The sequence below is a fragment of the Prionailurus viverrinus genome, chromosome A2, assembly GCF_022837055.1.
Source record: "Prionailurus viverrinus isolate Anna chromosome A2, UM_Priviv_1.0, whole genome shotgun sequence".
Lineage (NCBI taxonomy): Eukaryota > Metazoa > Chordata > Mammalia > Carnivora > Felidae > Prionailurus > Prionailurus viverrinus.
In genome coordinates, this window is record NC_062562.1 from 3,869,786 (window position 1) to 3,889,149 (window position 19,364).

General features: G+C 47.4%; 1 protein-coding gene across 2 annotated transcripts in view; it reads right to left on the reverse strand.

Annotated features, from left to right (window-relative positions):
- LOC125156563 (complement C3-like) overlaps positions 1 to 19,364 on the reverse strand; it is a 46,336-nt gene that overhangs the window by 21,581 nt on the left and 5,391 nt on the right. For both annotated transcript variants that reach the window (XM_047842725.1, XM_047842718.1), the window contains exons 10-19: positions 17,651 to 17,766; positions 17,399 to 17,545; positions 16,790 to 16,999; positions 16,467 to 16,673; positions 15,979 to 16,134; positions 15,546 to 15,675; positions 15,200 to 15,271; positions 14,855 to 15,037; positions 2,258 to 2,366; positions 1,886 to 1,971 (exon numbers count right to left, since the gene is read on the reverse strand). In XM_047842725.1, the coding sequence (XP_047698681.1) occupies positions 1,886 to 1,971; positions 2,258 to 2,366; positions 14,855 to 15,037; positions 15,200 to 15,271; positions 15,546 to 15,675; positions 15,979 to 16,134; positions 16,467 to 16,673; positions 16,790 to 16,999; positions 17,399 to 17,545; positions 17,651 to 17,766 (1,416 nt within the window). The remainder of the gene's footprint in view (positions 1 to 1,885; positions 1,972 to 2,257; positions 2,367 to 14,854; positions 15,038 to 15,199; positions 15,272 to 15,545; positions 15,676 to 15,978; positions 16,135 to 16,466; positions 16,674 to 16,789; positions 17,000 to 17,398; positions 17,546 to 17,650; positions 17,767 to 19,364) is intronic.

Sequence of the window (19,364 nt, forward strand, 5' to 3'; positions counted from 1 at the left end):
CTCTCTCTCTCTCTCTCTCTCTCAAAAAAAAAAAAAAACATTTACAAAAATAAAATATGTTTGGCTTCAATAATGACTCACACTCATCGAACATCTGTAATGTGCCAGGCACCATTTTAAGGGCTCCCCACGTATTAACTCAAAAAACTCTCTGCACAACACTTTGAGTGGCTACTATTTGCATTATACCTGTTTTATGGATACACACAGAGAGGGTGAGTAACTTGACTCAGGCCATACAGCTGCCTAGCGGACGACCTGGGATTTGAATCCAGACATTTAAGCTTGAGGAGCTCCCTGCTTGTAACTCTGCTGACTCTTTGCATTCATGGTATCTCAGGAGTCTAAAATTTCCAAGTTCCACTGGCAACCATCCTAAAATATAAATTCTGAACCTCTAAGATGGCGTTCCGGAAAGGTTCATCCCTTGGTGATCTTGGGCAAGTGACCTGCCTTCCCTAGCTTCAGTATCCTCATTTGTCGGAGAATAAATGTACCAACCTCAGAGGGTTCTTGTGAGCACTGAATGAGATAATGTGTTGGGAGTTAAAAATGGTACCAGGTAAAGGGCGTCTGGGTGGCTCAGTCAATAAGCATCTGACTCTTAGTTTTGGCTCAGGTCATGATCTCGGGGTCTCATGAGTTCAAGCCCTGCATTGGCCAGTAGCTCAGAGCCTACTTGGGATTCTCTCTCTCTCCCCGTCTCTCTGCCCCTTCCCTATTCACCCTGTAGCTCTCTCTTTCTCTCTCTCAAAATAAATACATAAACTTTAAAAAAAATTGTACCTGGTAAAACACAGTGTCCAACATGAGGCTCAAACTCATGAACCGTGAGATCATGATTGGAGCCTAGTTCAGACACTTAACAGACAGAGCAACCCCAGTCCCCTAACATACCTCCCTTTTAATGTTTCAATATTTTTTCACCTACTTTAATGCTCAGCGAAAAAATTAACCTTTAAAATGTACCTAAATCAGGCATGGGGGTGGGGGGCGGCGGGGCGCACTCATTTTCCCTCTTGCCTCAAACTCCGTGATGGTTCAGTTCAGTGCTGGCTTCTATTGACAATGGAGATATTTTGTTCATCATGGGTTTTTTTTTTTTTTTTTTGCATTCACGTTGATTTTTTCAAAATGATCACATGAAAGTATCACACATCTGCCTTAAAATTAGTGCCTCCCTCTCCTCACCCTGCTCCGAGGCCTGCCTGAGACCACCCCCATTAGACCAGGTCTCCTCAGCTCCCTGTGGTGGGCCCCCTACCCCCTGGTTACCTTTTTTTTTTTTTCTGCCAAGTTTCACAATCTGGCCGCCAATGTGCCAATCATACATTTCATCCTGCTACCTCCTTCATATTTTCTTAATGGATTTACCCATCACCCTGTCAACACCACCCCTTAAGCGTGTTTGTTGTTGCAAATTATTCTGTATGATAGTTCAATGGTAGACATATGTCCTTATATCTGTGTCCAAATCTGTAGATCGTACAACACTGAGAGTGAACGCTCATGTCAATGATGAACTTGGGGTGACGATAGGCGTGTCAGTGTCACGAATACGCCATGCTGGTGAGGGATGCTGATAGTGCATGTCTGCGCGGGGCAGACTGTGTGCGTCGGGGGTGGATAGACTGGGTGTATGTGGGAACTCTCTGTACCTTCCCCTCAATTTTGCTGTCAACCTAAAACTGCTCTCGAAAGAAAATCTATTTACAAAAGGCGCTGACTCGTCACCCACAGAGCAGGATCTGACACCCCCCACTTGTCACCTGGGAGCAGTGTGTCAGCCACCAAGAAACAGGGGATCTCTCTGGATGGGATGAGAAAACGCCCAATGGCCCTGGGATCCCTGACTCGTGAGCATGGGGCCACCACCTTCTCTCACCTTTCTTGTTCGACAAGCTCACCGCCAGAATCTCCCAGGTGGTGATGGAGTCTTTCAAAAATATATTCATGGTCTTTGTGGAGATTCTGGATGGAGGAGAAGTGGGGGTATTAAAAAGAGGCAGGTGTCAGGGGCCTGGGGAGAGAGCTGGTGTGGAGGGGCCCCGAGGGGCAGGTTGGAGGGAGGAGTGGGGGCTGGGCACACGGAGGGAGCCTGACTCTTGATTTTTTTTCTAGGTTGGGTTGTGGGGTTGCCCAGTGATTCCAGAAAAGAGAGGTATGGGTGCATGCAAACAAAGTGGTCCAGATGGGGCCGCTATAGCAGTTGGCCTGGGGGTGGGGGGGTTAAGCTGGGGGGGTGTCTCAGCCTTACCCATCTTTCTCAGGTTCCCTGAGTTCCTCTATGCGCCACAGCCAGCTCTCAGGGAACTGGCTTCGGGAAATGATTTCCTCTTCCGGGATTATATCTTCATCCAAGTCACCTGGGAGGCACGGGTGAGGAGGAGACAAATCTGGGTTGAGGACAGACCCATTTCTCCACTGTCCCCAGAGATACTTATCTCTAAATGGCTGAAGAGGTTCCTACCAGAAAAACACACCCATAGTTCCATGATGGCCTGGGGAGGGGGGCAGTCATGTTTGTCTTTATTGCTCCTTTCTCCCCAAAAATACCATTAAAAATGACATTTTACAACTGTGTCGGTATAGGGGCAGAAATAGTCCAGGCTAGGACTATTTCCCCCTGCTCTGATTTTCATAGAAATGAAGCATTTGTGTGAGCATCTAAGCATAGTGGCTCCCAGGCTCCATGCCTGCTACATCTGATGGTTATGGCCCCCAAGCAAACAGGTGGCTCGAGAGACTCCCCAGACCTGTTGGTGACCCCGGGCGATGGGGTGGCCTTTTGAGCAAGCCTGACGCCATCAACAAGTAGACCAAATGGGGCCAGAATATGGTTCAACCCTGTCTGGGCTTTGCTCAAAACATGAGGGGCAGGTTGTAACGTGGCTTTGGGTCTGCTTAATAACAAAGTAGGTGAAATCGACTGATGCCTAAATCCACCCATATTCTGGAATAATCCAACAAAGTACATGTCAGATACAAACATGCAAGCAGCTCTCTGTCTCACCCCCAATCGGCTAAAGAAATTACACAATTTGGGGCACCTGGGTGGCTCAGTCAGTTGAGTGTGCGACTTCTGCTCTGGTCATGATCTCATGGTTGGTGAGTTTGAGACTTTCACCAGGCTTGCTGCTGTCACTATGAGCCTGCTTGGGATCCTCTGTCCCCCTCTCTCTGCCCCTTCCCTGCTTGTGTGCACACACACTCTCTCTCGAAAAAAAAAAAACAACACATTAAAACAGAAAAGACTGGAGTCAAGATGGCAGAGAAGTAGTGGGACAAGGATTTTCCTGGTCCGTCAAACACAGCTGTATTGAGGTCAGAACACTTGGAACACCCAGGAAATAGGTCTGGGGAGTGATAGAAACATCTCCACAGGTGGAAAGAGACAGCTTGGCGGGACTGAGGTGCATGTATGTGGATTGGGAGAGAGAAAACGGGCAGCATAGGCATGGAGGGGAGGGGACCCCTTCTGTGGAGACACAAAAGGGAGAGAAAGAGGCTGTAGGAGTATGGCATTGTGTTCGGACGAGAGAAAAACATCTCTGGACCATGGAGGGGGAACGAGAAATATGGAGAGTGCCAGTTTGTACTTTGCAAAGTCTCAGGAGTTGAAGATTAGAGTTTTCAGGGATGCAAGACTTTCTCTTGCAGCTTGCAGTGTGCACATGCCTCGTGGAGAGGGAGCCAGCCCCGGGGCCCAGTAGCGATCTCAGGGGTGACTGGGAGAGAGCAGTCCCCACCCTGGAGTACTGTGGGAAGAGGGTTTAGTGCCACCCCAAGGAAAAAAGACCCTGCAGGCATCAGCCGTGTAGGCTGGGCAGAATGGTGCTACCCCAGAACCGAGTCTGTGAGGTGTGGGATTTTTTTTTTTTAATTTTTTTTTCAACGTTTATTTATTTTTGGGACAGAGAGAGACAGAGCATGAACGGGGGAGGGGCAGAGAGAGAGGGAGACACAGAATCGGAAACAGGTTCCAGGCTCTGAGCCATCAGCCCAGAGCCTGACGCGGGGCTCGAACTCATGGACCGCGAGATCATGCCCTGGCTGAAGTCGGACGCTTAACCGACTGCGCCACCCAGGCGCCCCAGGTGTGGGATTTTTTAAGGCATCTTGTTTTCAATCCCATCTGAGCATCTAGGAGGTGCAGGAGACTGTGGAACAGGACAAGCTGGCCCCCACTCTCCCTGCACTCCTCTATGAGGACAGTCTGAACAGCATGGTTTGAGACACTTTTCTCCCCATCACCAACATGGTGGGGCTTCAGGGAACAGGACAGCAGCCCCCAGTGGAGGCAGGACCGGTTTACAACAAACCCCGCCCCTCCATGCCTCGTAACAGCTTAAATACTGGAGCAGGACTGACCCTGACCAGGCCAGACAGCCTCTCCTCCAGACCAGCACAGCCAGCGGTCCTGAGCATCAACAGGCAGCTGTCCTGCAGTTTTCTATGTTAGTCCATTTTGTTTTGTTTTGTTTTTCTTTTTCTCTTTTCTTTTCTTTCATTTTTTCTCTTTTCCCTTCTTTTTACCTTCCTCTTTTTATTTCCTTTGGAATCACGATCACAGTTTCTGATTTGACTTTTGGTCAAGTCTCTCTCTCTCTCTCTCTATATATATATATATATATATACACCCCACCTGGTTTCATTCTCCATTCTGTTTGTTTGTTTGTTTGTTTGTTTAGTCAGGCATTTTTCTCTATTGTTTTTACACCTTTTCTGTATCTCCTTATTAATTTCCCCCCTCTCTCTCTGGGTTAAGCCTTATAGTTTCTTTGATTCTCTGCCTGGTCTTTTTTTTTTCTGACCCTTTTATTTTTTATTTGTATGGGAATTAGGCTTCCCTCACCTTTCCTTTTTCCAGGGCTCCTTCAGTGAACAAATGAAAACACACCTGGTGGAAGGTCCAAACCATCACCACTATGAGCAGTGTGACAGAACAGCCAAATATGTAACATGATCACACTCCACAAACACTTCCTGAAGTCCCAGGACCTATTCTTAATATGGTAGGACTTGCAGGTGCAGGACACATAACAAGCTATTAAAACGTGTAAAAACCAGAAACCTAGCCAAAATGATGAAATGGAAGACCTCTCCTCATGAGAAATTCCAGGAATAAATGACAGGCAGATAACTGCTCAAAAAAGATATAAACAATATATCTGAACAAGAATTTAGAATAACACTCATGAGACTGAGAGCTGGGCTTGAAAAAAGCATAGGAGACACCAGGGAATCTATTGTTGCAGAGATCAAAGACCTATGAAATAATCAAGAAGAATTAAGAAATGTTGTAAATGAGATGCAAAATAACCCAGCTGCAGTGACAGCAAGGATGGAAGAAGTCGAAGAGAGAATAAGTGAAATAGAAGACAAAATTATGGAAAATGATGAAGCTGAAAAAAAGGAGGGCAAGGAAATTACTAGACCATGAGGGGAGATTTAGAGACCTAAGTGATTCTGTGAAATGAAATAATAACCGTATCATAGGAGTTCTGGAAGAAGAAGAGAGAAGGAAAGGGGCAGAAGGTTTATGTGAACAAATTATAGCTGAGAACTTCCCTCATCTGGGGAAGGAAACAGGCATCCAAGTGCTAGAGGCACAGAGAACTCCCTTCAAAATCAACAAAAAATGACATATCATAGTGAAACTGCAAAATACAAAGATTAAGAGAGAATTATGAAAGCAGCTAGGGAAAAACGGGCCTTAACCTACAAGGGTAGACACATAAGGGTAGTAGCAGACCTGTCCACTGAAACTTGGCAGGCCGGAAGCGAGTGGCAGGAAACATTCAATGTGCTGAAGAGCAAAACTAGGCAGCCAAGAATCCTTCATCCAGGAAGGCTGTCATTCAGAATAGAAGGAGAGATAAAGGCTTTCCCAGACAAACAAAAAATTAAGGAGTTTGTGACCACTAAACCAGCCCTGCAGGAGAGCGTAAGGGGGACTCTGTGAGTGGAAAGCAGCAATGACTACAAGGGACCAGAGACATCACCATAAGCACAAAACCTGCAGATAACACAATGACAGTAAATCCATACCTTTCAATAATCACTGTGAATGTAAATGGACTAAATGCCCCAATCAAAAGACACAGGGTATCAGAATGGATAAAAAAAAAAATAAGATCCATCTATATGTTGCCTACAAGAAACTCATTTTAGACCTGAGAACACCTGCAGATTGAGAGTGAGGGGATGGAGAACCATCTATCATGCTATTGGACATCAAAAGATAGCTGGAGTAGCCATATTTATACCAGACGAACTAGATTTTAACACAAAGACTGTAACAAGAGATGAAGAAGGCCATTATATCATAACTGAGGGGTCCATCATCAAGAAGAGCTAACAATTGTAAATATTTATGCCCCCAACATGAAAGCACCCAAATATGTAAATCAATTAATCACAAATATAAATAAATGTTTAGATAATAATACCGTGATTGTAGGGGACTTTAATACTCGACTTGCTGCAATGGACAGACCATCTAGTCAGAAAATCAATTAGGACACAATGGCTCTGAATGACACATTGGACCAGATGGACTTAACGTATATTCAGAAGTTTTCATCCAAAACAGCAGAATACACATTCTTCTCGAGGGCATATGGAACATTCTTGAAAATAGATCACATACTGGGTCACAAAACAGCCCTAAACAAGTATAAAAGGATTGAGATCATACCATGCCTATTTTCAGATCACAACACTATGAAACTTGGTATCAACCACAATAAAAAATTTGGAAATCCCCTTAATACATGCATATTAAAGAACATCCAACTAAAGTATGAATGGGTCAACCATGAAATTAAGGAAGAAATCAAAACATGTATGGAAGCAAATGAAAATGAACACACAGCAGTCCAAACCTTTGGGATTCAGGAAAGGCAGTTCTAAAAGGACAATACATTGCAATTCAGGCCTGTCTCAAGAAGCAAGAAAGGTCCCCAATACATAACCTAACCTCACATCTAAAGGAACTAGAAGGGCAGCATCAAAGAAAGCCCAAGGTCAGGGGCACCTGGGTGGCACAGTTGGTTGAGCGTCCGACTTCAGCCAGGTCATGATCTCGCGGTCCAGGAGTTCAAGCCCCGCGTCAGGCTCTGGGCTGATGGCTCAGAGCCTGGAGCCTGTTTCCGATTCTGTGTCTCCCTCTCTCTCTGCCCCTCCCCCGTTCATGCTCTGTCTCTCTCTGTCCCAAAAATAAACGTTGAAAAAAAATTAAAAAAACAAAAAACAAAAGGGAAGAAATAGAAAATTTGAATGGACCCATAACCAATGAAGAAATGGAATCAGTTATCAAAAATCTCCCAACAAGTAAGAGTCCTGGGCCAGATGCCTTCCCAGGGGAATTCTACCAGACATTTAAACTAGCATTCATACCTATTCTTCTCAGGATGTTCCAAAAAATATAAACGGAAGGAAAGTTTCCAGACTTGTTCTATGAAGCCAAAATTACCTTGATTACAAAACCAGACAAAGACCCCACTAAAAAAGAGAATTACAGGCAACCATCCTTGATGAACATGGATGCAAAAATTCTCAACCAGATACTAACAAATCGAATTCAATAGTATATTAATACTATTAATATAGTGATCAAGTGGAATTCATTCCTGGGCTGCAGGGCTGGCTCAATATTTGCAAATCAATCAATGTGATATATCACATTAATAGAAGAAAGGATAAGAACCATAGGATCCTGTCAATAGGTGCAGAAAAAAAACATTTGACGAAATACAACATCCTTTCTTTTTTTTAAAATTTTTTTTCAACGTTTATTTATTTTTGGGACAGAGAGAGACAGAGCATGAACGGGGGAGGGGCAGAGAGAGAGGGAGACACAGAATCGGAAACAGGCTCCAGGCTCCGAGCCATTAGCCCAGAGCCCGATGTGGGGCTCGAACTCACGGACCGCGAGATCGTGACCTGGCTGAAGTCGGACGCTTAGCCGAGTGCGCCACCCAGGCGCCCCTTACAACATCCTTTCTTAATAAAAACCCTCAAGAAAGTCGGGATATTAGGAATATACCTTAACATCATAAAAGCCATAAATGAAAAGCCCACAGCTAATATCATTCTCAATGGGGAAAAACAGAACTTTCCCTCTGAGATAAGGAACATGACAGGGCTGTCCACTCTCACACTGTTATTTAACATAGTGTTGGAAGTCCGAGCCTCAGCAATCAGGCAACAAAACGAAATAAAAGGCATCCAAACTGACAAGAAGAAGTCAAACTTTCACTCTTCACAAATGACAGGAAACTCTACCGAAGAGTCCACCTAAAACTGCTGGAACTGATACATGAATTCAGGAAAGTCACAGGATACAAAATCAACTTATAGAAATCGGTTGCATTTCTAGACACAAATAATGAAGTAACAGAAAGAAGTATCAAGGAATATATTCCATTTACAATTGCACCAAGAATTATAAAATACATAGAAACAAACCTAACCAAAGATGTAAAAGATCTGCACACTGAAAACCATAGAAATCTTATGAAAGAACTAGAAAAAGACACAAAGAAATGGAAAAACATTCCATGCTCATGGATTGGAAGAGTAAGTATTGTTAAAACGTCGATACTACCCAAAGTAATCTACACATTCACTGCAATCCCAATGAAAATAGCACCAGCATTCTTCACAGAGCTAGAACAAACAATCCTAAAATTTAAAAAAATATATATTTTTTTAACGTTTATTTATGAGACAGAGAGAGACAGAGCATGAACAGGGGAGGGGCAGAGAGAGAGGGAGACACAGAATCTGAAACAGGCTCCAGGCTCTGAGCTGTCAGCACAGAGCCCGATGCGGGGCTCGAACTCATGGACTGTGAGATCATGACCTGAGCCGAAGTCGGACGCTTAACCGACCAAGCCACCCAGGTGCCCCTAAAATTTTTGTGAAACCACAAAAGACCCCAGATAGCCAAAGTAATGTTGAAAAGAAAACCAAAGCTGGAGGCATCACAATCCCGGACTTTAGTCTGTATTACAAAGCTGTAATCATCAAGACAGTATGGTATTGGCACAAAAACAGACACATAGACCAATGGAACAGAATAAAGAACCCAAAAATGGACCCACAAATGTATGGCCAACTAATCTTCAACAAAGCAGGAAAGAGTATCCAATGGAAAAAAGACAGTCTCTTTAGCAAATGGTGCTGGGAGAACTGGACAGCAACATGCAGAAGAATGAACCTGGACCACTTTCTTACATCATACACAAAAATAAATTGAAAATGGATGAAAGACCTAAGTGTGAGACAGGAAACCATCAAGATCCTACAGGAGAAAACTGGCAGCAACCTCTTTGACCTCGGCCGCAGCAACTTCTTACTTGATGTGTCTCTGAAGGCAAGGGAAATAAAAGCAAAAGCGGACTATTTGGGACCTCATCAAGGTAAAAAGTTTCTGCACAGCACAGGAAACAATCAACAAAACTAAAAGGTAACCGATGGAATGGGAGAAGATATTTGCAAATGGCATAACGGATAAAGGGTTAGTTAGTATACAAAATCTATAAACAACTTACCAAACTCAACACCCAGAAAACAAATAATCCAGTGAAGAAATGGGCAGAAAACATGAATAGACACTTTTCCAAAGAAGACATCCAGATGGTAAACAGACACATGACAAGATGCTCGACATCACTCATCATCAGGGAAATACAAACCAAAAGCACATTGAGATACCCCCTCACACTGGTCAGAGTGGCTAAAAGTAACAACTCAGGAAACAACAGATGTTGGTGAGGATGTGGAGAAAGGGGAACCCTCTTGCACTGTTGGTGGGAATACAAACTGGTGTAGCCACTCTGGAAAACAGTGTAGAGGTCCCTCAAAAATTCAAAATTAGATTTACCCTATGGCCCAGCAATAGCACTACTAGAAATTTATCCTAAAGGGCACAGGGGTGCTGATTCGTAGGGGCACATGTACTCCAGTGGTTATAGTAGCATTTCAACAATAGCCAAATTATGGAAAGAGCTCAAATGTCCATCAACTGATGAATGGCTATATATACAGAGAATGGAGTACTACTTGGTGATGGAAAAGAAGGAAAGCTGACCATTTGCAACAATGTGGATGGATCTGGAGGGTATTATGCTAAGTGAAATAAGTCAGTCAGAGAAAAGCAGATATATGATGTCACTCATATGTGGAATTTGAGAAACTTAACAGAAGACCATAGTGGGAGGAAAGGAAAAATTAGATACAAAGAGAGAGGGAGACAAACCGTAAGAGACTCTTAAACACAGAGAACAGACTGAGGGTTGATGGGAATAGGATATGGGGGAGTGGGGAAAATGGGTGATGGGCATTGAGGAGGACACTTGGGATGAGCACTGGGGTTGTATGTAAGTGATGAATCATAGGAATGTGCTCCTGAAGCCAAGACTACACTGCATTGGCAATAAACTTAAAAAAAAAAGAAAGAAAGAAATTACACAAGGCTGGGGGAGAAAACACCTGAGTGTGTGTAAGCCATATCCCAGTAGATCGGATATTTTGTCTAATTTTCCTCTTTGAGAAAGAAAGTCTGTAGGTCGCTGGAGCAGAAGGCAGCAAGCCTAGGTTAGAATAATTTGCATAGACTGAAGATTCAGCCCTTGGCTCATGTGTGTAGGGAATCTTTGTTGTTTTTTGGGGGGTGGTGGTGGAGGGAGTGCTAGTCTTCCAGCTAAAAGAATTTAGAAATATGTGTTCCCTTTGGCGATGTCTGCCTTTAATAGGTGACTGCACATTTCTAAGCAAAAAATAAATTAATTAAATTAAATTAAATAAATAAAATAAAAAATAAAAATATGAGTGTACATGAAAAGTATGTGTTACCATATAAGGATCCATACCTGCTGTCATACAGGCTACATGAAAATTGATTTGGAGGAAATTTTCCCTTGGCTTAAATTTTGCCCTGATCTGATAGCAGAAAGAGGTTTAGAAATGGAGTATCCAGGAATAAGGAGGAACTTTACAGTAGAGAGACCCAGCAGACAGTGCCTTAATCACGTGATCAAGACTCACAGCACCAACAATGGGACAAATCAATGTCTTTGGGCTCCCGACATGATGCACTGAGCATGCATAGTGTCTCTCTCTCCTGTGACAGTGCTGCCCCCAAATGCAAAACCTGGATGTCATTACGAGGAAGCATGGAGCCAACCCAAACCGTGGGACAGGCCCCCAAATAGCCGGACGTGAAAGTCACTCAAGACGGCTGTGCTGCCAGGGGTTGAGCAGATCCAAGGACACTAAGGAGACCCCACCAGTAAATACAACGTCTGTTCCTCCACAGATCCTTTTCCTATAAAGGATCCAAGCCAAACCAGACCAGACCAAACCAAAGGGAAACCACTGGCCAGCCTGAACGGGGCTGGAGGTTTTGGTGGTGGTAACAAGTCAACATTAACGTCCTAATTCTGATGCCTGTGCTGTGGTTTTGTGGCAGAATATCTTTGCTTCTAGAAATTCCACACGGAGCTAATTAGGGGCCTCAATGGTGCGGCCTCAAATGATTCAGAGGGATAAAAGGTTATTATGCCCATTTCTCCTTTTTCTGCTTGAGTCTAAAGATTTAAAAAAAAATGATTATGTTTGCTTGGATCGGGCAGCCTGCCGCTTATGGCGTTTCCCCATCTTCCTTAGTTTTTAAGCAAAGGGGTTCTGTTTTGTGACTTTTCATCCTGTGATTGATAAGATAACTTCCCTCGGTTTCAAGAGCCACTCACACTGGCCTTTGTTCTCAGAGCCCAATTTGGACGACACAGTTTCTGGTCCCCCATGAAAACGATGGGATGTGCAAAAGAAGTGTTCAAAGGGCCAGTGAGAAGGGTCAGTGCAGCAACCACCACTCTGCACACAGTGGTTAAAAAGAGCAATGGAGTGACAGAAAGAGAAATCAAGGAATCAATCCCATTTACAGTTGCACCAAAAACCATAAAATACCTAGGAATAAATTCAACCAAAGAGGTGAAAAATCTATACACTGAAAACTATAGAAAGCTTATGAAAGAAATTGAAGAAGACACAAAAAAATGGAAAAAGATTTCATGCTCCTGGATAGAAAGAATAAATATTGTTAAAATGTCAATACTACCCAAAGCAATCTTCATATTCAATGCAGTCCCTATCAAAATAACACCAGCATTTTTCACAGAGCTAGAACAAATAATCCTAAAATTTGTATGGAACCAGAAAAGACCCCGAATAGCCAAAGCGATCTTGAAAAAGAAAACCAAAGCAGGAGGCATCACAATCCCAGACTTCAAGCTATACTACAAAGCTGTAATCATTAAGACAGTATGGTACTGGCACAAGAACAGACACTCAGATCAATGGAACAGAATAGAGAACCCAGAAATGGACCCATAAACATATGGTCAACTAATCTTTGACAAAGCAGGAAAGAATATCCAATGGAATAAAGATAATCTCTTCAGCAAGTGGTGCTGGGAAAAGTGGACAGCAACATGCAGAAGAATGAACCTGGACCACTTTCTTACACCACACACAAAAATAAACTCAAAATGGGTGAAAGACCTAAATAAGACAGGAAGGCATCAAATCCTAGAGGAGAAAGCAGGCAAAAACCTCTGTGACCTCAGCTGCAGCAACTTCTTACTCAACACGTCTCTAGAGGCAAGGGAAACAAAAGCAAAAATGAACTACTATTATAAAAAGCTTCTGCACAGTGAAGGAAACAATCAGCAAAACTAAAAGGCAACCAACAGAATGGGAGAAGATATTTGCAGATGACATATCAGATAAAGGGTTAGTATCCAAAATCTACAAAGAACTTCTCAAACTCAATATCCAAAAAACAAATAATCCAGTGAAGAAATGGGCAAAAGACATGAATAGACACTTCTCCAAAGAAGACAGATGACCAACCCACCCATGAAAAGATGCTCAACATCATTCATCATCAGGGAAATACAAATCAAAAACCACAATGAGATACCACCTTACACCTGTCAGAACGGCTAACATTAACAACTCTGGCAACAACAGATGTTGGCAAGGATGCGGAGAAAGAGGATCTCTCTTGCATTGTTGGTGGGATTGCAAGCTGGTGCAGCCACTCTGGAAAACAGTATGGAGGTTCCTCAAAAAACTAAAAACAGAACTACCCTACAACCCAGCAATTGCACTACTAGGCATTTATCCAAGGGATAGAGGTGTGCTGTTTTGAAGGGACACGTGCACCCCAATGTTTATAGCAGCACTGTCAACAATAGCCAAAATATGGAAACAGCCCAAATGTCCATCGATGGATGAATGGATAAAGAAAACCTGGTATACATGTATATACATATATATATGTATATATATATGTATATGTATATTTATGTATATATATGTGTATATATATGTATATGTGTGTGTGTGTGTGTATATATATATATATATATATATATATATAATGGAGTATTACTCGGCAATCAAAAGTATGAAATCTTGCCATTTGCAACTATGTGGAGGGAACTAAAGGGTATTATGCTAAGCGAAGTTAGAGAAAAACAAATATAACTTCATGCACATGAAGACTTTAGACACAGAACAGATGAACATAAGGGAAGGGAAGAAAAATAATATAAAACCAGGGAGGGGGACAAACCATAGAGACTCTTAAATCTGGAGAACAAACTGAGAGTTACTGGAGGGGTTGTGGGAGGGGGGATGGGCTAAATGGGTAAGGGGCGTTAAGGAATCTACTCCTGAAATCATTGTTGCACTATATGCTAACTAATTTGGATGTAAATTAAAAAAAAATAATAAAATAAGAAGAAAGAAAGAAAGAAAGAGAGCAATCTGGACAGGGCGGGCCGAGAGGGAATCTGCCAGGGGGACCCTCACGACAGGGGCCATGCTGCCCGTGGTGCAGGGGGCTCTCTGTGCGCTTGGTTTCCACTGCACCCATCCTAGCAGAAAGGCCTTTCTCTACCTAAGACACATCAAAAAGCATTTTTAAAAAGCAGACGTCAGGCCTCACTGGGCTCAAAGGCTCTGAGCAAATGGCAGGTAGGATTCCCACCAGTTCTGTCAGGGCCGCCTTGTGGTGGGGACCACTCTGGTTCTGCTTTCAATGGGCTTCTTGGAAGAGAAATTTTCTCTTGGCTTAAGATTTATTTGGCCCGAGATGTAAAGTTTCAAGTGTGCACATGTTTTGTCTTATCCAGAACTGAATGAATGAATGAGTGAATGAATGAATGAGTGAGTGAATGAATGAGGGAGGGAGGGAATGAATGAATGAAAACAAATCAACAGATGTTGTTAGGCGTTGAGTTAGGCACCTCTTTGGAAAGCAACATAAATGAGTTTTCTTTGGTAAAGGCCGGCTAAAAACTCATCTCAGACAGAAACAACTTCCCCCCTCAGACAGTCCCTCCTTCCACCACAGAAGGGTACACATGCCCCTCTCAGACAGGTGGACCCTCTCCCCTCAGATAGGCCCTCCCCTTCAGACAGGCTCTCCTCTCCGCTCAGACAGAGGCATCCTTCCTCCCAGACTGGCCCCTTCCCCCCTCAGATAGGTTCTCCTCCCTCAAACAGGCCCTCCTCCTTCTCACTGAGCCTCAACACTCTGACCTGGGCCTCCTCCCTCAGACCAGGCCCTCTCCCCTTTAAGGGAGCCTCCCCACTCAGACCATCCCCTCACCCCTCAAGCCTGATCGAGGCTTGATTGAGCCTCCCCATTCTGGCCAGCCTCCCTGCTCAGACCATGCCCTCCTCCCTCGGAGCAAGCCCTCTCTCATCAGACCAGGCCCTCCTCGCTCTGACCAAGCTTCCCGCCTCTGGCTGGCCCACAGGCAGGTGGACTCACTCTGGGTCAGGCCCAGGGGGGCACTGTGGGTACTGCCGATGCGGTTGCAACAGTCCAGGAAGGCCTTCACGCACGAGGCCTCGTGCTGGATGAACCCGGCCCTGCGCTGGCACGAGAACTTCATGGGGTTCTCCCGCATGCCATGTTCACAGCACTTCCGCAGCTCCTTCGGGTACTGACCCGCTGCGTGGACACGACACCGGTCAGGGCCTCAGCCGGGACCTCAAAGCAGGAGGAGCTCGGGCGGACCAGGGGTAGGACGTCCCCAGGGCCGGGCCCTGCCCTGCTCCCTCCTGGGCTGGATCCCGGATGGGCAGGGTTTGGGGGGAGGGTGGGGGCCCCCACCTTTGTCCATCCTCTTCTCTGTGAGCATCACCGAGCGGCGGCGCCAGGCATCTGGTTTGGGGCACTCGGGATCTGAGGGGAGGGCACACGCGAACAAGATGGGTTAAGCGTCAACTGAGGGTCCCCGATGTACTCCTCTCAGTAGCCGTGAGGGAGGGGTGTTGCTGCTCCCATTTGACAGATGAGGAAACTGAGGCTCAGCAGGCAGTGATTCACTAGGTGGGGGCTGGGGCAGGACTTGAACCCAGGGCCCCCACCTGCTCTCAGCATCTGAGGACCTCAGAACAGTGCCCTCCACCTGCTCTCAGCATCTGGGGTGCAGGCCCCACCCCTCCCGGGCCCTCACCTGTCCTATCCGGGGTCTGCAGGTTTGTGTTGGTCTGGAAGGCCAGCCCTGCGTCCGTGAAGACGCCGGCATAGTCCTTCCCGCTGCCTGGAGTGCAACCGATGTCAGCCTTCTCCACCACGTTCGAGATCTGCGGGAGGGCAGGGTTCGCGGGCAGGCCTCCACCACCAGACTGACATGTCCGACCGCCCCTGTGTTCTGGTCCCAGGCCCCTCTCAGAGGTGTGTGCACAGCCCCGCCAACCACCCCCAGCGCAGACTCCTCCAGCTACGCTCCCACCCGCGGCCTTCACTTCCGCGCCACGTCTGTGTCCATCCCAGCCTCCGTCCCGCCCACGCCTAACCCCACTTCCGGTTCCCTTCTGAGCGCCACCCGCGCCTCAGCCCCACGCCACCCCTTTGCTTCCGCCACACCCCAGCGGTACGGGGCGCACCTTGCTCTGAATTAACCTATTCCTGTTTAGCACGAACGCGCCCTTGTCCACTGCCACAAGCCCCACTCGGGCCCCGTGGTCACCCTCGATCTTGATGGTCAAAAGCTGCCCAGGTGGGTACACCTTCTCTTCCTTCTTGCCACCTTTCACCACCAGCTGTTGGCAGGGATGGGGGATACACAGAGGTAGGAGTGAGGGGTCAGCCCTGCCAGGCTGGGTCTCCATCAGCAGTCAGCCCAGGGCAGTGTCCGTGCTGTGCTGGTCAGGAAGGGGCAACGGTGGAGACAGACAGACTGAAGGCGGAAAGGCCAGCAGGGAGGGAGATACTGAGGCTGAAACAGAGGTGGGGAGAGAAGGAGCTGGAAAAGGAGAGGATGGGCCTCGGTTGGGGACCCCACCCAGAAGGCTGGAGAGAGGCAGAGACGGAGCGAGCACTGGCCAGGCGGGGAGTGCCAAGACGGGTGCAGAGGAAGGCTCCGGAAGCTTACCTTGCCCACACAGGAGTCCTTGACATCCACCCACACGGAATCGGCCACCACCTCCCTCTGGCCCTTGTTGTTAATGAAAGTGTAATAAGCCACCAGGCGGAAGGAAGGAATGAAGTCCTCAGTGATGGTCAGGGGCAGCGCGTACATGTCCTGGCCAGGCTCCCGCGTCTGACGCTCCACCTTCAACAGCTTCCCTTTGTTCATGATCTGGGGGAGACAGGTTGGCGTAAGGAAGAATCAGCAAGGTGGAGGGGGGTGGCCCTGGACTGGGGGTGCTGCAGAAGTAAGGAGGAGGGGTCTGGGGATCCTAGGAGGGCACGGACCAGGTAGGTGAAGTAGCGGATGTTGTTCTCCTGGGTGGTGGTGGGGTCAATTCGCAGGTGGAAGTTGACGTTGAGATCTTCCCCTGGCTTGAGCTCCACGCGAGGCACAGAGATGTGCAGGTAGTTATTACTCATGGTGCTGTAGGGTTGGGCGTTCATAGTCCTGTTGGTCTGTCGTGACTCTGGGATACCATCCTTCCTAGTGCTTACCTGGGTGAGGAAAGGGGGATGAATTCTGGCTCCCCAAAGATGTCCACATCCTAATCCCTGGGGCCTGGGAATACGGTACCTTCCCTGGCCAGAGGGACTGTGCAAATGGGATTAAGTTAAGGGTCTGAGGATGGGGAGTCTGTTTTGGATTATCCAGATGGGTCAAATGTAATCACAGGGTCCTTATAATATACCTATGCAGATGGCCAGACTGCTGGTGCAGATAAGATCCCCTCTATGCAGATGAAAACCCTCTATGTGAATGGCAGGATGCCCTGATACAATAAAAGGACCCCACTCCTCACGTGGCAGGATGACTGTGGCAGAGGACAGATTCCCTCCATGCAAATACAGTCCCCTATCTCCCAGAAGTGGGGCTAGAGGTGGGCGAGAACTCACGGTGATGGGCAGGGACCTAAAGGTTTTGTGTGTGTTGATGATCAGCTTGGCCACGCCGTCTTCCTGGGTGAAGGAGGACCCTTTGGAGTACTGGGTCACCACGGGGACGTTGGGCGCTGGGGAGCCGTCGGGGTTCGTCACAAACACCTGCGGGTGCAGTGCAGGGGCAGGTGGAGGGCGTTCAGGTCGACCCAGAGGCGTGGCTGATGCTCAGGGGAAGGGTGGGGGAGGCAGCCCCACCCCGGGTCTCACCATGAGGTCAAAGGGCATGCCTGGTTTGAAGAACTTGGACGTCTTGGTGAAGTGGATCTGGTAGGGGGAGGTCACGATGGGGATCCCGCTGCGCTCCGCCTCCACCATGTCGCTGCCTGAGGGGGCCAGCCGTGAGGGCAGGTTCCTGGGCCACTCCTCCAGGTTGGACCACACCTTACACTGGGCGTCCCTCAGACTGGGCCTCCTCCATCAGACTGGCTGGAACCTTCATTCTGTTCCTCCCCCATCAGACTGGCTAGAACCTTCATTCTGTTCCTCCCCCATCACTGGGACTCCTCTGTCAGACTGGATCCCACCTTCATGCTGGGCCTCCCTCCTCAGACTGGACATCATCCATCAGACAGGATCCAACCTTCATACTAGCTCCTGTGCTCAGACTTCCTCTGTCAGACTGTTGCCCACCTTCATTCTGGCCTCCCCACTAGGATGGGACCTCCTCTGTCACACTGGCCCCCAATCTCACTGGGCCTATTTTCAGACTGGATCCCAATTTCATTTTGGGCCGCCCTCCTGAGACTGGGCCTCCTCTATCAGACTGGATCCCACTTTTATTCTGGACCTCTCCCCTCAGGCCAGGCCTCCTCTGTCAGACAGCTTCCCATCTTCATAGTGGGCCTCCCTCAGACCAGGCCTCCTCTGACAAACTGGCAGGCACCTTCATTCCTCAGACTATGGCTACCCTGTCACTGGCTGCCACCTTCAGACTTGGCCTCTTTTGTCAGACTGGATCACGCATTCATACTGGGCCTCCCCCCTCAGACTGGGCCTCCTGTGTCAGACTGGATCCCACCTTCATTCTGGCCTCCCCCCATCAGACTTGGCCTCTTTTGTCAGACTGGATCACGCATTCATACTGGGCCTCCCCCCTCAGACTGGGCCTCCTATATCAGACTGGATCCCCCCTTCATTCTGGAGCTCCCCCGCTCAGAATGGGCCTCCTCTATCAGACTGGTTCCCATATTCATACTGGGCCTCCCCTCTCAGACTTGGCCTCACCTGACAGACTACATCCCAATTTCATTCTGGGCCTCCCCCTCAGATTCAGCCACCTCTATCAGACTGCATCCCACCTTCATTCTGGCCTCCCCCCTTCAGACTGGGCCTCCTCTATCAGACTGGATTTCACCTTCATTCTGAGCTCCCCCCTCACTGGGCCTCCTCTGTTGGACAGGATCACACCTTCATTCTGGCCTCCCCTCTCAGACTGGGCTTCTCTATCAGACTGGATCCCACTTTCATACTGGGCCTCCCCACTCAGACTGGCCCTTGTCTATCAGACTGGATCCCACCTTCATAGTGGGCATCCCCCCTCAGACTGGGCTTCCTCTATCAGACTGGATCCCACCTTCATACTGGGCCTCAGCCCTCAGTTGGGCCTCCTCTGTCAGACTGGATCCCACCTTCATTCTGGCCTGCACCCTCACTGGGCCTCCTGTATCAGACTGGATCTCACTTTCATTCTGGACCTCCCCCCCTCAGAATGGGCCTCCTGTATCAGACTGGATCCCACCTTTATTCTGGGCTCCCCCCTCACTGGGCCTCCTCTGTCTGACTGGATCCCACCTTCATACTGGCCTCCCCCATCAGACTGGGATTCTCTATCAGACTGGATCCCACCTTCATTCTGGCCTCACCCCATCAGATTGGGCCTCTGCTATCAGACTGGATCCCACAATCATACAGGGCCTCCCCC